General features: G+C 50.6%; 1 protein-coding gene across 2 annotated transcripts; it reads left to right on the forward strand.

Moving 5' to 3' along the window:
• Window positions 1-3,954: 3,954 nt before the first annotated feature.
• On the forward strand, window positions 3,955-17,987 carry ACADS (acyl-CoA dehydrogenase short chain). 2 transcript variants are annotated; one of them, XM_047760876.1, is made up of 11 exons: window positions 3,955-4,079; window positions 5,404-5,567; window positions 14,517-14,536; window positions 14,752-14,901; window positions 15,173-15,284; window positions 15,639-15,790; window positions 16,065-16,235; window positions 16,318-16,455; window positions 16,632-16,727; window positions 16,929-16,985; window positions 17,162-17,987. In XM_047760876.1, the coding sequence occupies exons 2-11, from the start codon at window positions 5,489-5,491 to the stop codon at window positions 17,312-17,314; spliced, it is 1,128 nt and encodes a 375-aa protein (XP_047616832.1). In that variant the 5' UTR covers window positions 3,955-4,079; window positions 5,404-5,488; the 3' UTR covers window positions 17,315-17,987. The 2 variants fall into 2 exon arrangements, with proteins under 2 accessions (XP_047616832.1, XP_047616831.1); XM_047760875.1 differs by lacking the exon at window positions 14,517-14,536.
• The last annotated feature ends 360 nt before the right edge of the window (window positions 17,988-18,347 follow it).

Consider the following 18,347-nt stretch of genomic DNA (forward strand, 5'->3'; position numbering starts at 1 on the left):
CAGGTATGGAGTGGGGGTGGGCTCCGTGTTTCTTTAAGTGGGCTTTCTGTAAGTATTGGTTTAATGAGTATAGCTGGTTTCTAGGGTGACTAAGGTACAGTATTGTGCTTTAGGTTTAATATCTTTTGTTTTACATTTTGCTGGACTGCTTTGAGAATTAAAGTTTTATATACATGCTTTAAAGTTAGGTTCATTAAGGTGTGTTTTATTTGTCTTTTTTTTTTTTTTTCTGTCTTTTTCTAGGGCCACACCTGTGGCATATGGAGATTCCCAGGCTAGGGGTCTAATCGAAGCTAAGGTTGCCAGTCTACCCCTCAGCCACAGCAACGCAGGACTCAAGCTGTGTCTGTGACCTACACCAAAGCTTACGGCAATGATGGATCCTTAAAGCACTGAGCGAGGCCAGGGATTGAACCCACAACCTCATGGTTCTTAGTCGGATTCGTTAACCACTGAGCCACAAGGGGAACTCCCAGGTGTGTTTTAACTATTCCTCATTTAAGAGTAAATTCAGGCTGGAGTTCCCATCGTGGCACAGTGGTTAATGAATCCGACTAGGAACCATGAGGTTGTAGGTTCGATCCCTGCCCTTGCTCAGTGGGTTAACGATCCGGCGTTGCCGTGAGCTGTGGTGTAGATCGCAGATGCAGCTCGGATCCTGCGTTGCTGTGGCTCTGGCGTAGGCCAGTGGCTACAGCTCCAACTGGACCCCTAGCCTGGGAACTCCATATGACACGGGAGCGGCCCAAGAAATACCAAAAAGACAAAAAAAAAAAAGTAAATTCGGGGAGTTCCCGTGGCTGTGGTGTAGGCCAGCAGCTGTAGCTCTGATTGGACCCCTAGCCTGGGGACCTCCATGTGCTGCCGGTAAGGCCCTAAAAAGACAAAAGACAAAAAAAAAAAAAGGTAAATTCACCTCATTTGGGAGTATGGTTTGATGAGTTTTGACAAATGGATACCCAATCACAATTGTGATACAGGGCACTTCCATCACCCCAGAAAATTCCCTCGATTTCCTGGTATTTGCAGCCAGCTCCCTCTCTCTGCCCCAGCCCCTTGCAGCCATCCTCTGGTTTCTGTCTCTATTGGAAAACTTGCCTGCTTTATTTATTTTTTTAGGGCCACACCCGCTAAATATGGAGGTTCCCAGGCAGGGGTTGGTTGAATCGGTTGCTAACCTACACCACAGCTACAGCAACCCTGGATCCTTAACCCACTGATGGAGGCCAGGGATCGAACCTGCGTCCTCATGGATGCTAGTCAGATTTGTTTCCACTGAGCCACTATGGGAACTCCTTGCCTGCTTTTTATATAAAATTTACATTCATGTTTGAGGTCACAAACAGTACAAGTTAAAAATAAGTCTGGTGCCCTGCGGCACCTAAAGCTCCTATGGCCTCTGCCCACCAACACCACTCATTTATTTCCCCCTCTCTACTGCTTCTTCTCAGGTAGGAGGTAGAGGGGCCCCTGGGCTGAGAACAGCTGGGACTTGTTAGGCTGAGTAAATTGGGCCTGCTTCTCTTTGACACGTCAAGGAGAAAGTTGATGGCGGGGGCTGAGCTCTGCTGGGGCAGAAAGATAAGATATGACTACATCAGTCACCCCTGGGGTCAAGGAGAGCTCCACAATTACACATGCACAGTAAGAACCCTAGGGCTCAAAAGGGAGCGGGCGCCAGGCCATAATAAGTCCTGATACCATCCTGGCATCCTTTGCTCTGGAGTCCATCTTTGCCAAAAGATGCTCACACTTATCAGAGAGGGCCTTGTGCTCAATCAGGTGTGAAAAATAAAACAAGATAATGGTCTAAAGGTAAACAAAGACCTGGAAGAACTGTCCTATGTAAGTGATTTAGATCACTTCTCTGGCAAGCTCCCCACTCGGGGATGCCCGTACTCCCATTCCTCTTTAGGGTGTGTATTACGTTTTTGTTTTAGACTTAAATAAACTACTATTCTGTGCTCTCCCACATGCTGTACTGTGTCTCTAACAATAAACTTTATATCCATTTCACAGTCTTTGCCTCCCTGAAACACTCTTGCTTTCAACAGGGGGCAAGAATCAGGGAAGTTCTACTTTTAGCCTCTAGCTAGTGTCTAGGATTCCTGGTTTTCATCCAGGCTGCCCAGGTTCAATTCCCGAGCAGAAAACTAAGATCTCGCTCCAAGCCATCACTCATGCCGTTTCTCCAAGATCACTTCCTCTTTTCTTTCACTCAGGGCAGGTGCCCGGGTAGGGCAATAAAAAGTGAAGAAGCCTCAGACAATTTTCCTGTGATAGTCATTCGTTGGCTTTAAAGAACTATAGATTATGGGCTTTCCTTTGAATGCATTTCTTTTAAATACAAGGTAACATTTGAAAGACTGTCTCATTTTTGATTGATCTACAGGAAGCAGAGCAAAGTACTGAAGGAAGACAGAACTTTTGGCATGTGGGTCAGTGCTGGGGACAGACACTTGGCTGAGTTGTGGGGGAAGAAAAGGCAGCTGGAGGGATGTATGGATGCCTGGGTGCACATGGGTCATGCCCGGGAGCCTTGGAAGTCTGACTTATACCTGTGACAATGGAAACCTTTGCTGGACAAGTGAAATTGCCAGTTTCTTGGGCAGGGTGAAGATGTCCATGGTGGATGCTAAGGACCAAAGGCAGGGCACAAGAGCACAGTGACCCCTGTTCCCGAGGGGCCTCTGCCCCACAGGTAGGAGTGAGACCATACCAGGACAGGGAAGCAGCAGTGCCACCCTACCTTCATGCCCTTTGAGGGAAAGAAATCTTCCTCCCAGCAACCCAACTCCCTTGCAACCTCTTGGCACAAGAATAGGCGGGGATTTGATAAGATTTCCGGTGCTACCTACCAGGAATAAATACAACAATGGGATGGAGAGTGTGTGGGAGGAAACACTGGCATCCCGAAGTCAGGGGAGGTCTCAGTGAGTGATGAAGGGAAGGAGCGCTCTAGCTGAGGGAAGGATGACTGCAAAAGGCCAGAGGCAGGAACCTGACAGAGGTGCTGGAGCTGCCCCATGAGCAGGCTCAATAGTACCTGCAGCTGTCCTACTAAAACTGGGAGGCTACTGCATACTGCAGGTAACCACCATTCCTTAACCCACTAACAAACTTTATAGCCTACCTTTTTTTTTTTTTAATTGTCTTTTTGCCATTTCTTGGGCGGCTCCTGCGGCATATGGAGGTCCCCAGGCTAGGGGTCTAATCGGAGCTGTAGCCGCCGGCGTATGCCAGAGCCACAGCAACGCAGGATCTGAGCCGTGTCTGCAACCTACACCACAGCTCATGGCAATCCCAGATCCTTAACCCACTGAGCAAGACCAGGGATCGAACCCTCAACCTCATGGTTCCTAGTCGGATTCGTTAACCACTGTGCCACGACGGGAACTCCAGCCTACCCATTTTTAATACTCTCCCTTTGAGGCATAATCATAACCAGCTCAACCTGCTTACACCAAACCGACTTGAAATCCCTAGTCGCTTTCTCATCAGTTAAGTCATATAGCACTTGTAATTGCAGCAATCCTAATCCAAACCCCATGAAGCTTTATAGGAGCAACAGCTCCAATAACTGGCCACGGCTTAACATCCTCTATGCTATTCTGCCTCGCAAACACTAACTATGAACGCGTACATAGCCGAACCATAATGCTAGCCTGGGGCTTTACAGACATTTTTACTGCGTGAGGTTGGAGCAAGGACAGCAAGTGCGTGGTGGGCGAGGAGTCGGGGAAGTAGAGGGCATAGGCCCCAGAGGGCATCTCACGCAGCTAAACTGGATTTTAGGAGAGATCAGCCCACCCTCGAAGAGTTTAAAAATCCTGAGCGCACTCCGAAAGCGGGACAGTTAAATTTTAGCTCCTGGGAGGAAGGCGGGACTCGGGAGGACCCGCCCCCGATGCCTGAGGGGCGTGGCCTTTGGCTCGCGCCGGCCCCGCCCTCCGCGACCCGGAACCGTGCTCACTGTTAAGAGGTCTCCGGGTAGCAGTGCAGTATTGTCACCTGACTCCGGTCTCAGTCCTTTATGGCTGCCGCGCTGCTCGCCCGAGCCTGCGGCCCTGTCCGCGGAGGTGAGTACAATCCGCCTCCACACAGTGGGGAGGGACCGCGACCCTGTCCGCCGTCGGGCTTGCGTCCCGGCCATCTGTTCTCCCCTGCGGCCGGCGGGTGATTCTCCTCTGGTTGCCCGCGGCCTTTGCCCCAGTTAGGCTGCTCCTCGCGCCTGCGTAGCCTCACCCCTTCTCTGACCGCTATCCCAATTCCCACCGCTGCATCCACATCCCCTTTCCCTCGTTGACTCTCCGCGGAGTTTGAGGGTGCGCCCTTCTTTAGGAGCCAGGCCTGGAATTGAACCCAGACTCTGAATATGTGACCTTTGGCAGACGCTCAGCCCCTGTCAGCCTCAGCTGCCCCATGTCTAAAATGGCCAGTGTATTACTTTTATTCTCATAGGGCTGTTATAAGGATTAAATCCCAGAGTAGGTAAAACACTAGTACAGTGCTGGCATATTACAGGTGCTCAGTAAGTATTAGCGCTCGTTGATGATTTCATGCATTACCTTTCCCATATTGTCATTTCTCTCCAGCAGTGGCAGCAGTGACACTTGTGGCCAGGGCTTCCTTTGCCTGGTCAAGACCCACTTACCCCAAATACAAACAATAAAGGGAACCCTCATTGAGAGCTGTCTCTGCCAGAGCCTGTGCTGAGTGCTATAGTTAGTGACTCTTTGCCCTCCCAGCCCAGGAGCTGAATGCTGTTTTCTTCTGCATTTTAGAAAAACCCAGGCTCAGTGAAGTTAAGATCCTTGCCTCAGGTCACAGAGCTGTGCTCTTATTATTGGTGTTGTATTGACGACTGAGTCGGATGGTTGTACAAAGTGTTTAGTAAGCAGAGTAAACATTCAGTTCATTTCTCAACAGCAGTGCTATTGATATTTGGAGCCCATAATTCTTTGTTGTAGTATCTGTCCTGTACAGTGTTAAGCAGTGTCTCTGGCCTCTAGACACTCCATACCAATAGCATTCTACTCTGCTATTGGGGGAGAAAATCGTCTGTGATGGAGAACCACCCAGTTAGTGGATCCTTATTATTATTTGTGTTTTTAGAGCCACACTTGTGGCACATGGAAGTTCCCAGGCTAGGGGTCAAATTGGAGCTGCAGCTGCTGGCCACAGCCACAGCCACAGCAACGGGGGATCTGAGCCTTCTCTGCGACCTACACCTCAGCTCATGGCAACACCTGAACCTTAACCCACTGAGTGAGGCCAGGGATCGAACCCGGATCCTCATGGACACTAGTCAGAGGATCCACAGTGGGAACTCTTGTTATTATTATTATTACACAAGACCTCTTGGGTCCCCCTTCCACTGACTCCTGTTCTTCTCACTGGCAGCTCTCTGGCCTCGGGACTGGCGTCGCTTGCATACCATCTTCCAGTCTGTGGAACTGCCTGAGACACACCAGATGCTGCGTCAGACATGCCGGGATTTTGCCGAGAAGGAGCTGGTTCCCATTGCAGCCCAGGTGGACAAGGAACATCGCTTCCCGGAGGCTCAGGTGAGAGTTCCAACCTCAGCAGCCTATGATGGGATCTGCCTTCGGTCCTAGGATGACTGGTGACAGTGACAGAGGCACTGAGACTCCTCCAGTCGAGGAACCCTAAGCAGGAGCGGGGTCCAGGGACCCAGAAAATGCTTGGGAAGTTTCTCTTGACCCACTCGAGGCCTATAGCCAGCATGTGACTTCTGGAATAATAATAATGGTAGGTGTTGCTATGCTTACTGTATACTGGGCATTGTGCTGATGATAATAGTTAAGGCTGATAAAATGCCGACCCCATGTTGGGCATTGTTCTGAGTGCCAAGATGGGTTAGGTTATCTCTTTCTCACATTCTCACGTGGTGAAGATGTCTATATACCCTATGGTCCAGTTGATGCAACTCAGATTGAGGAGTTTCAAGATCATGGAGCTAATGAACTGCAGAGCTAAGGCTCAAGTCCAGGCCTGTCTGCTGCCAGCTGCTGAGATCCCAGTCAGTCCCGCCTTTCCATGCCGTTGTATCACTCTGCTTGTAATTACACCTTTGAGATGTTCCTATCCATCCCCTGGCTTGGTGAGATGTCTAACTCGTGGTATAGATACTCGGTAGATATTTGTTGAGTCTATAACTTGTGAAAGAGCAAATCTACCAGGCCTCTTCTCCGCACTTGTTTTCCAGTCTGAGGAATTCAAGAGTTGTGATCACAGGCTCTGGGGCGACTTTTCCAGCTTAGCGAGTATTGTGTGTTCATAGCCTATCAGGCATTGTGCCAGGACTGTGGGGACACCTAAGGGGCTCAAAGTGAGGTAGGCAAGTGGCATTCTTGGCACTAGAATTAGTTGGGCATCTTGTAGGTGTTAAGTGTTGAACACATGTCATCTCATTTAGTCCCAAGGACCTCCTCACCTGCAATTTTTTTTTTTCCTTCTGTTTTGGGGCCGCATCCTTGGCATATGGAAGTTCCCAGGCTAGGGCTTGAATTGGACTACAGCTGCCAGCCTACACCACAGCCACAGCAAGGAGGGATCTGAGCTGCATCTGTGACCTACACCACAGCTCACCAGATCCTCAACCCACCGAGCAGGGCCAGGGATTGAACCTGCATCCTCATAGATACTAGTTGGATTCATTTTTGCTGTGCTGCAACGGGAACTCCCCTTACCTGCAAATTTAATCTCCATTTGGCTTCCTGGAATGCTTGCAAGGATTATGGGAGATCATGTCTGTCACATTCATGTTGCCTAGTACTTGAAAAATAGTAGCTATTAATACTGTTAATGTTTTTATTATAGTTGAGAGGTAATAAGAGAGGTGAAGTGATTTTCCAAGGCTGACTGGTCTCTGGAGCTAGAAATTATACCCCAAGTGTGGTTGGCTTCAAAACCCCTATTCCTTCCACGAGCCATGTGGTTGTCCCAGAAGCTCAGCTGGCAGGCTGGGAAGCCCTATTCTAGTTGGGGATATTATCAGCAAGGGCCTAAACTACCCCTGTACCCTCCATATCCATATACTCTGGTATTGTTCTCAGCAGTTTTCCATGACATGGCTGTGTGTTGGGGTTTTTCCTGCTAAATGACAGACTATATTCCCTCAAATTATTTATTATATTAACAACATAGATTTGCTTTGGGAAAGCTGGCAGTAGAAATAGGATTTTTTTTTTTTTTGGCATGCCTGTGGCAGGTGGAAGTCCCCAGGCCAGGGGTCGAACTCATGCCACAGCAGCAACCCAGGCCGCTGCAGTGACAATACTAGATCCTTAACTGCCACGTCACAAGAGAACTCCCTAGAAACAGGCTTTATATCAACCTACTGTTAACTAGTCCTCTGGCTTTATAATGTCTTTCTTTATAGGGGTGAGGAATTTACAAGTTAAATAGTGTTAGAAATGGGGTTTCCTGTTGTGGCTTATTGGGTTAAAAACCCAGCTAGTATCCATGAGGATGCAGGTTCAGTCCCTGGCCTCGCTCAGTGGGTTAAGGATCCAGCATTGCCACGAACTGTGGTGTAGGTTACAGACGTGTCTTGGATCCCACATTGCTGTGGCTGTGGCTGTGGCTGGCAGCTGTAGCTCCGATTCAACCCCTAGCCTGGGAACTTCCACATGCTGCAGGTGTAGCCCTAAAAAAAAAAGAAAGAAAGGAAGAAAGAAAGAAAAATGATGAAATAGATGTAGTGATTTTTAGTGATTTCTAATATTTTCTCTCGGAGAATTTTTTCCCCCAAGAAGACTGGGTTTATTAGGGGAGGTTCAAGGGGAGAGGATTGGAGAGATGCGGAGACCAAGGAGGTGGAAGGTTAGTGCTCATTTCTGCTCGCTTGGCTGTTTTTGTAATCTGAGTTGAATTTTTGTCTTTCTGTGTCCATACCTCACCACCCCACCCCCAAAAGAGAAAGGAATAGTCATGAATTTACAATGCAATTATGTTATAAAGGGAAATAGGAAATAGCTGGTGTTTCCAAACCAGCTTTGGACTCTGGAACCTGGAAATTATATGTACTTATTTATATGTGTGAAACTAAACCTGATTTCTTCTCCTTCAGTCAGTGAATGTTTATTAAATAATTTTTTAATCTTTAATTTATTCTTTTCTTTTTATAGCCTGCACCTGTGGCATATGGAAGTTTCTGGGCTAGGGATCAAATTGGAGCTGCACTTGCCAGCCTTTGCCACAGCCACAGCAATGCTGATCCAAGCCACATCTGTGACCTACCCCACAGCTTGCAGCAATGCAGATCCTTAACCCACTGAGTTAGGTCAGGGATTGAACTGCATCCTCACGGAGACTATGTTGGGTCCTTAACCCACTGAGCCACAATAGGAACTCTTATTGAATCACTTTAACATATCCGGTGTGCAACCTGCTTTTCCTGTTCTTGCCCTGTCTCAGATGGTAGTTAGCCACATAGAAACCTCTTTTTCCTTCTTCCTGGGATGCGTGGGCCCTGATTAATACCACCTGGAAGCGACCCCTGCATGGCACCACCTCTCACTTCTCCCAGAGGGAATTCATCTCTCTTTGTTCCAGGAGCATTCTGTTCAGAACCCCAGCTCTCTGGAAGTGCTTGTCACATGATTGCGTGTGAATATGTCATAGGTCCAGCAGTCAGCTTCCTGAAGGCAGAGATTGGTCTTGTTCACACCCCTGCCTCCCTGTCCAGCACAGCATCTCGCTGCCCTCGGTAATGCTCGACCTTCAGCAGATGTTTGCTGAATTTAATGGTCTTGCACCCTGTGGTTAAGTAATCCTGATTGTCCTTATTGTCCCAGCACTTAGCACACACTGACACAGAGTAGGATCTGGGGAGGTGGCTCCCAGGGCCTCTTCCCTTGAATAAGCAAATATCTTCATCAAGGTAGGGAGTTCCTTTTGACTCTAGTGAGCATAGGCAAACTCAGGAGAAATTTGATTTTTTTTTTTTAAATGTGAGCTTTCGAAGTGACTTCAAAGCACTATCTATATGAGTACTTTCTATATTTTCTTTTCTTTTTGCTTTGTAGGGCCACACCCGCGGCATGTGGAGGTTCCCAGGCTAGGGGTCAAATCAGAGCTATAGCTGCTGGCCTACACCACAGCCACAGCAAAGCAGGATCTGAGCCACGTCTGTGACCTACCCCACAGCCCATGGCAACACCAGATCCTTAATCCACTGAGCAAGGCCAGGGATCGAACCCACAGCCTCATGGTTCCTAGTCGGATTCATTTCTGCTACACCACGACAGGAACTCCTATATGAGTGCTCTCTAAATGTGTCAGATATGAAGGCAGCAGACACTGAAGGCTCACTCTGCTAGGAAAGGGGCCTTTCTCTTTCTTGCCTTTTCTCTTGGGAGTTTTGGAGACTATCAACGTTCTCTTGTGGCTCAGTGGGTTAAGGATCTGGCATTGTCACTGCAGTGGCTTGGGTCGCTGCCGTGGCACAGATTCGATCCCTGGCCTGGGAACTTCCACAGGCTGCAGTTCGGCCAAAAAACCCCAAAAAACCAAAAACATGCTTAGATCGGAAGTGATTTCTATAGCTGGACACTTGGTGTTTTTTTTTGTTTGTTTTGTTGTGGTTTTTTTGCTACCACTTTTATTTTGTTTTAGGGTTCTTTTTCTTTTTGATCAGATTGCTGCTTCTCTCCACTGCCATCCTGTCTCCAACATTTTTCTAGCCATGTTCCTACAGCTAGCCAAGGCCTGTTAACAGAAATCGCAGGTTATATTTTAGAAGGAGAAAGGTTGAGGGGAGTGGTTTCCTGGTAAAGTTGGTTGGGTGTGGTCATTTTTCATTCTTCCAGCTTTTTATCCTGGCACAGAGAGAACCTTCAGGTTAGTTCCAGGGCAGTGGAGCTGTATAGGGAGATGAGTGTCAGGAGTTCTGGCTTCCTTGTGGGCTGATGCAACCTGATCCTGGGTGTCCTGGGAGGCTCATCATGTGCACGTGAGCCCCAATCTGTAAAATGGAAACGGGGTAATCCTTGTCCTGCCTCCACTCTGCCCAGGAATTCTGGTTCCCTTTCTGTTTCTAGGGGTGAAATGGAGTCATGGCGTGATTGGCTGATTGGTCATTGATCCCAGGTTTGTGAAGTGAAGATAGAGGTGAAGAGGAGGGTGTGTCTTGTGTCCTGGGGAGTTAGGTGGTGCATGGAAGGTGAGGCTTTTTGGCCAAACAGAAAGTGAGGTCCAGCAAGGTTCCTATCTAGGCCTGAGCCTGAAACATGGGGACCTGTGTATTTCTGGCACTGGTCAGAATGTGACCCAGCCTTCTGACCCCAACAGGCACTCCCAGTAAAATAGTTTCGACCTTCCTTTTTTTTTTTTTTTTTTTTTCTGACTGTTCTTGCAGCCTAAAGAATTTCCCGAGCCAGGGATCAAACCCGTGCTGCAGCAGTTACCAGAGCCATAACAGTGACTGGATCCTTAACCCCCTGAGCCACCAGGGAACTCTTCACCCTGCAGTAGGTTCATTGGATGCTTTTTTTTTTTGTCTTTTTGCTATTTCTTGGGCCACTCCCATGGCATATGGAGGTTCCCAGGCTAGGGGTCGAATCGGAGCTGTAGCCGCCAGCCTACACCAGAGCCACAGCAACGCAAGATCTGAGCCGCGGCTGTGACCCACACCACAGCCCACGGCAACGCCGGATTGTCAACCCACTGAGCAAGGGCGGGGATCGAACTCACAACCTCATGGTTCCTAGTCAGATTCGTTAACCACTGCGCCATGACGGGAACTCCCGTTGGATGCTTTAGGTGTGGGTCAAAAGGGGCTGTGTTCTGAGGCTGTGCTTGTGCTGGCACAGAGCTCTGAGTCCCAGGTCCTGTGCAGAGGGGCTCCCCAAACCACTCTCTGTTCCCCATTCTGCCCTCTTGTTGACTCCTGCCTACTTCGGTAATGCAGCTTTTCAGAGCAGCGTCACCCCCACTTTCCCCAGGTGAGCAGTGACCACAGAAATTTTTTTAAGCTGGTCTCAAAATGACACATCCATGGTAACTGAGTCCCATTTGTCACTGTGTACTAGCTTCCGATTGCTGTTGTAACAAATAACCACAGACTCAGGGGCTTAAAATAGTACCTTTTTTTAGGGCCACACCTGGGCCATATGGAGATTCCCAGGCCAGGGGTCAAATTGGAGCTACAGCTGCTAGCCTACACTACAGCCACAGCCAGATCTGAGCCATGTCTGCGACCTACACTACAGCTCACAGTAGCGCCAGATCCTTAACCCATGAGTGAGGCCAGGGATCGAATCTGTAACCTCATGGTTCCTAGTCGGATTTGTTTACACTGCCCCACAGCAGTGGACCTCCCCAAACAGTACCCATTTAGTGTATGATCATTCCTCGAGGCCGGAAGTCCCAAGAGGGTCTCCCTGGGCTAAAATCAAGGTGCCGGCCGGCAGGGCTGTGTTCCTCTGGTGGCATTGGGGGAGGCTCACTTCCTTGCCTTTTCCGGCTTCCAGAGGCTGCCTGCGCTCCTTGGCTCCCGACCCCTCCAGCCAGGGCGCCTCTTCTTCCAACGTCACATCTCTTTCTCTGCCCCTCCTGTCTCCCCTTTTCCCTCGTGATGGTATTAGCCCCCCCCAACCCTGCCCCGAATAATCCGGAGCAGTCCCCCTGCCTCAGGATCCTTAGTTTCATCTCATCTACAAAGTCCCATTTGCCACATAAGGAGACACATTCACAGGTCCGGGGGATTAGGACACGGTCGTCTTTGGAGGGGCTGTCATTCTGCCTCCCCCCACACTAGCCACCTCCTCCCGTGTTACACAGGAGACCCTGAAGTGGATGAGACCCACCCCAAGCATAGAACGTTACAAGCCTTTCCCATGGGAACAGTTCCAGGCAGAATCAAACAAACAGTTTCATAGAGGAACACAAGTTATTTGGGAAGGCCAGCAGATCCACAGGGGCCCCTTCTCCCAGACATCACTGCCCAGACAAGTCAGCCACTTAATGATAATTGTTGTTTGCTGATCACTCACCTCGTGCCAGGCACTGGGCTCAGCATTTTATTTATATTGTCTTACTTAGTCCTTAGAACAGTTCTATGAAGTAAGTACTATTTGGTAGGGTGCGTGTGTGTGGGGAGGTAAAACTTTTATAATCCGGAAGTAATATTCACTATAGGCAAAAGAGAAAATACATCAAACATCCTTATTGGTTTGCTTTGTTTAACTCAAAATAGTCTAAGAACATGGTTGCAGGAATCAAGTTATATAAAATGAGTTTCTTTTTTTTCAGTTGAAGTATATAGTTGATTTACAACATCAAGAAAGTTTCAAGTGTGCAGCACAGTGATTCAGTCAAAATTTTCTTCAAATTCTTTTCTCTTTCTCGCTCTTTTTTTTTTTTTTGGTCTTTTTGCCTTTTCTAGGGCTGCACCCTCGGCATATGGAGGTTCCCAGGTTAGGGGTCTAATTGGAGCTGTAGATGCCAGCCTATGCCAGAGCCACAGCAACGCGGGATCCGAGCCACGTCTGCAACCTACACCACAGCTCACGGCAACGCCAGATCGTTAACCCACTGAGCAAGGGCAGGGACCGAACCTGCAACCTCATGGCTCCTAGTCAGATTTGTTAACCACTGCGCCACGACGGGAACTCCTCTCTTACAGGTTTCTTACAAAATATTGAGTATAGTTCCTTGTGCTATACAGTAGGACCTTGTTGGTTATCTCTTTTATATGTAGTAGTATATATTTGTCAATCCCAAACTACTAATTTGTCCCTTCTCCTCTTTTCCCTTGGTAACTGTAAATTGGTTTTCTTTTTTTTGGTCTCTTTTCTAGGGCTGCACCTAAGGCATATGGAGGTTCCCAGGCTAGGGGTCAAATTGGAGCTGTAGCCACCAGCCTATGCCAGAGCCACAGCAACTCCAGATCCACCACAGCTGATGGTAACACCAGATCCTTAACCCACTGAGCAAGACCAGGAATCGAACCCTTGTCCTCACGGACACTAGTCAGGTTCGTTACTGCTGCACCACCATGGAAACTCCCATAAATTTGTTTTCTATGTAAGTCTGTTTCTGTTTTGAAAATAAGTTCATTTGTATCTTTTATTTTTATTTTTAGATTCCACATGTAAGTAATATCATGATATTTGTCTTTCTTTAGCTTATTTCACTCTCTATGTCCATCCATTTTGCTGCAAATGGCGTTATTTCATTCTTTTTATGGCTGAGTAATATTCCATTGTATATATACCACTTCTTTATATATTCATCTGTCAATGGACATTTAGGTTGCTTCCATGTCTTGGCTATTCTAAATAGTTATTTGTAGACTTATTAATGATGGCCATTCTGACTGGTGTGAGGTGGTGCCTCATCGTAGTTTTGATTTGTATAAAATTATTTTCTCATGAAAAGCAGCAGTCCTCCTAACCCCCTAACCTGCTCCCTAGAGGCCGTTGGTTTGGGTTATTTCTTTTCGAAGCTGCATAGGTTCTTTTGTGGTCCATGTTTCCCAGGTGGGAAGCAGGCTGACAGAGAGTGAGCAGTCTGTTCTAGAAAACAAACGAAAGGTCTGAGCTGGTGGAGGTCCTGGAGTCACTGCTGGGTTCCAGCCCCAGCCCCACCACTTATAGGCTCCATTCCAAACAGGTTGCTTTACCTCCTGGAGCTCCGGTTTCCTTATCTCTGACATGGGGTTGACTCAGCATTGTTCTCACAGAGCTTGGGAGAAACTCAAATGAAAGAGTACACATAAAGCACTTAGTGTTTGGCTTATAGAAGGCACTTGATCGTTAACCATTGCCACTACCAGTATTCCAAGTCAAGAAGTCCGAGCTCTTTCCCTTTACTCATTTCTTTCACTGGCACTAGAATATATTTTATTTTATTTATTTATTTATCTTTGTCTTTTTGCCATTTCTTGGGCCGCTCCCATGGCATATGGAGATTCCCACGCTAGGGGTCGAATCAGAGGTGTAGCCACCGGCCTACGCCACAGTCACAGCAACGCCAGATCGTTAACCCACTGAGCAAGGCCAGGGATCAAACCTGCAACCTCATGGTTCCTAGTCGGATTCGTTAACCACTGAGCCACAACAGGAAATCTCCTGGCACTGGAATATAGCAGTGAGCAAAACCCACATAGTCTCTGCTCTCGTAGTCAGGGAAAAAGACCTTTATCAGAACAAGCACACAAATAGGTTTGAAATTACAGTAGTGCAAGCACCTCTGAGGAGACACACAGGTGTTGCATGAGTGTATGATTAAAGGATTTGACTAGTGAGGTCAGAGATTGTCCCCCAGAAGAAGTATTGCTTGAACTGAGACCCAAGGGTGGGAGGAGATAATAACCAGTTGATAAAGGGCATCACTGGTTGGAAATAGCATGTGCAAAGGCCCTGTGGTGGGGAGGGGAAGTGTGTACTGCCGGTAAGGGACTGAAACAAGGTTTGTGTGGTGCTCTGCTTCCCTGCTCTGCTCCTTACGTTGGAGGCCCCTGAAGGTTTCTTGTGTCTGCTCAGTAGCTGTGGCTGTGGACAGAAAGGTGAGTGAGGGTGAAGTGTGGGGATAGAACAGCTTGAGTGAATGGTACTGTCATGCAGACTCAGCTGAGGCTGCACCTCCAGTCTTGGGGAGTGGGTGGATAGGGCCACATGACCTGAGTTTCTACCTCAGGGGCAGGAGGATTTGGGGTTGGAGAGGGTGGGCACTGGCCCCCTGGCAGCTGCCCCTTGCCATGACATCCTTCTCTGGGGCCAGGTGAAGAAGATGGGCGAGCTGGGGCTCATGGCCATGGATGTGCCCGAGGAGTTAAGTGGTGCCGGCCTGGATTACCTGGCCTACACCATCGCCATGGAGGAGATCAGCCGGGGCTGCGCCTCCACTGGAGTCATCATGAGTGTCAACAATGTGAGTGTCCCTCCTGGGCCCTGGAAACACTAGTGGAAGGAGGCTCCCGCAAGTGGGCAAGTCCTCTGTGGCCCTACGCCTGGGGCACAGCCTGGCCTTGGCCCCTCTCCTACCCCACCGCCTCTGGACTGGCCCTCTGCGTGGGTCTCTAGAGAGAGGGGACCTGGGGAGTGGTGTGCGGGCAGGCACGTGTGCTGGGCTAGAAGGCCTCCGACTATCCCCGCCCCCCCAACTGTCCCTGCCCGCCCCCCCCCCGCCACTGTCCCCACAGTCTCTCTACTTGGGACCTATCCTGAAGTTTGGCTCCAAGGAGCAGAAACAGCAGTGGATCACTCCTTTCACCAGTGGTGACAAAATTGGCTGCTTTGCCCTCAGTGAACCAGGTACCACGGTGGGATAGTGTCCACCCCTGTCCCCTCACCCCAGAATCAGGTTGACAGACTCAGACTGGCACTGGGCCAACTGGGGCAGGGGCAGGAACTGAGCAGGAGGGACTTGGGCTCTGGGTCTCTTTGGCTTGAAGACCCCCCTTCCCTGCCCCTGCAGACTCCCCCAGCCCCAGCTCAGAGAGCTTTGGGAGCTGGTCTTGCCCTCAAGCCATCTCTCTGGAACCAGACCCTGATTCCTTGGACCTGGGTCTGGCTCACAAGCCCAGAGTGAGGCTGGGTACCAGGTGAGTTGGCAGTATGCCCTGTGGGTAGAGGTGGTGGCTGACTCTGAGTCTGCGTGTGGGGCAGGGAACGGCAGCGACGCCGGGGCTGCTGCCACCACTGCCCAGGCAGACCATGACTCATGGGTCCTGAGTGGCACCAAAGCCTGGATCACCAACGCCTGGGAGGCCTCGGCCGCCGTGGTCTTCGCCAGCACGGACAGATCCTTGCAGAACAAGGTGGGGACCCCAAAGGTAGAGTCGGGGAGACGGTCAGAGTTTCTAGATGCAAATCTCCTTGGCCCAATGGAGCTGTTTCCTCCCTGGGACACTTGCCCTAGTCGCTTTCCTCCCCGGGCTGCGCCCTCCCCAGAGGAGCCAGCAGAGGGCGCCCAGGCTTCGGTTCTTAGGGAGGAGGAGGTTCAGGGAGGAGGAGGAGTTCGCGTCTGTGGAGGTTTGTGTGAGGGGCGTGGCTTCGGACGGCAAAGCGACTGTCGCTAGATGGTTCCTCCAGGGCATCAGCGCCTTCCTGGTTCCCATTCCGACGCCTGGGCTCACGCTAGGGAAGAAAGAGGACAAGCTGGGCATCCGGGCCTCATCCACCGCCAACCTCATCTTTGAGGACTGTCGTATCCCCAAGGAGAACCTGCTGGGGGAGCCTGGCATGGGCTTCAAGATCGCCATGGTGAGCCCAGCGGCAGGGATAGGGGCCCTGGGGCGAGACCCTAGCCCCCAGCCGGCTCACCGCTGATCGGAGTTCTTTACAGCAAACCCTGGACATGGGCCGCATCGGCATTGCCTCTCAGGCCCTGGGCATTGCCCAGGCCGCCCTGGACTGTGCTGTGAACTATGCTGAAAACCGCAGGGCCTTTGGGGTGCCGCTCAGCAAGCTCCAGGGCATCCAGGTAAGGAGGTGCAGCCTTGCCTGGATGCTGGAGGGAGGGAAATTGTGCCTTTCCTTGCTTCTTTCTGGACAGCTTTCAACTGCTCACATGTCCTCCATCCTCCTCCCTCCTGCCTTTGCAGGGAGAGGGGAGGGAGGGCAACTACTGACTGATGGGGTGGGGCTGTGTTGTTGTAGTTCAAGTTGGCGGACATGGCCTTGGCCCTGGAGAGTGCCCGGCTGCTGACCTGGCGCGCTGCTATGCTGAAGGATAATAAGAAGCCATTCATCAAGGTGCCTGTGGGGCAGGGGGCTCCCCAGGCACGGCCCAGAGCTTTAATGTCAGAGGGACTGAGGGAGACGTCTGGGTGGGGTCCCGGTTCCTTGGGCCCATGGGGTGGCTCTCCCCCACCCCGGGCCCACCCTGTTGAGGTCCGTGTGCTGGGGGCTCCCCTCCAAGGTAAAGTTTCTGACACCACCATTTCCTATGGTTAGGAGGCGGCAATGGCCAAGCTGGCTGCATCGGAGGCTGCAACTGCCATCACCCACCAGGTGGGTATCCCAGTATGTGGGCCAGGTGCCTGGGCAAATCCCCAAAGGTTTGAGTAGTGGCCAGTGTGCCAGCTGCCCTTCCCCCGCCCGAGCCTTCTGTGTGGCAGGCCCTGCCCTGTCTTGTCTCAGGAATGGCGAGTCTTCTCCCTCCTGAGACCCTGCTTTTTCCACTTTAGGCCATGCAGATCTTGGGTGGCATGGGCTATGTGACAGAGATGCCTGCCGAGCGGCACTACCGTGATGCCCGCATCACTGAGATTTACGAAGGCACCAGTGAGATCCAGAGGCTGGTGATCGCCGGGCACCTGCTCAAGAGCTACAGGAGCTGAGCCCTCTGTAGGGCCAACCAGTGCCCTCCGGGGGCAGGGCTGGCCTGAGGGTCACAGGAGAGGCGGCGGAGCCATGTGCCTTTACCCTGACCCTAAGTCAGGGGGCCACGCCTCCTCTTGCCAGGACTCCCCCGGAACCCAGCCCTTCTGGGTGGACCTGCCACTCTCACCTTCGTCCACCCGGGAACAGACTGCCAGGGAGCCTATCTCAGAGGAAGGAAAGGTGGGCCTGTGACCTGGCCTGAGGACCCCCATCTTCAGCTCAGTTTCTTGGCTTTGCTCCCTCTCACCATCAGCTGTGCCTTATTTTCTTCATCTGGAGGCAGGGCTGTGGGAAGAGCGAAATTATCACTCAGGGACTCCCCAGCTCTGTTCTTTGTGTCCTGGTGCTCAGCATGAGACCCAGGTGTGACTGCTTTGGGCAGTGTCTGCTTTTTCCCCAGAGGTCAGAGTTCGGGAGGAGTAGTTTGGAGGCCAGAATGACCAGGCGTCAAAGCAGCAGAAATTGTGTTCTCTCAGGCCTCTGGCAGTCTTGGGGTTGGATCATTGTGGAAGCTGCCCTGCCCTGCGCCCCTTTAACCTTTTTTTGTCAGGTGTAAATAAGTGATTGGGGCCAGTCACATTGGGGCCAGTCACATGTGGGAACTAAGTAATAAAGCATACCTGTCCCTAATTGTCACATCCTTGCTTGGGTGCCATTGGGGCAGGGAAAGATGGGCCTTTAATTTGCTGTCCTACAAGCTCCACCCTGGGTGAGTGTGTGTGTGAGTGTGTGTGTATGAGAGTCGTGTGTGGCCACAACCACAGCATATGGAATGTTCTGAGGTCAGGGATTGAATCCAAGCCGCAATGCTGGATTCTTCAACCCGCTGAGCCGGCCCGGGGATCAACCCCTTCCCACCCCCCCACCCACCCCACCCCGCCTCCGCCACACACACCACCTCCCTGCAGCAATGTGAGCCACTGAGTTAGGTTCTTAACCCACTGCACCAGAGCAGGAACTCCGTGAGGTGGGTTTTTTGTTTGTTTTGTT

The sequence above is a fragment of the Phacochoerus africanus genome, chromosome 15 (assembly GCF_016906955.1).
Source record: "Phacochoerus africanus isolate WHEZ1 chromosome 15, ROS_Pafr_v1, whole genome shotgun sequence".
NCBI classification, from domain to species: domain Eukaryota; kingdom Metazoa; phylum Chordata; class Mammalia; order Artiodactyla; family Suidae; genus Phacochoerus; species Phacochoerus africanus.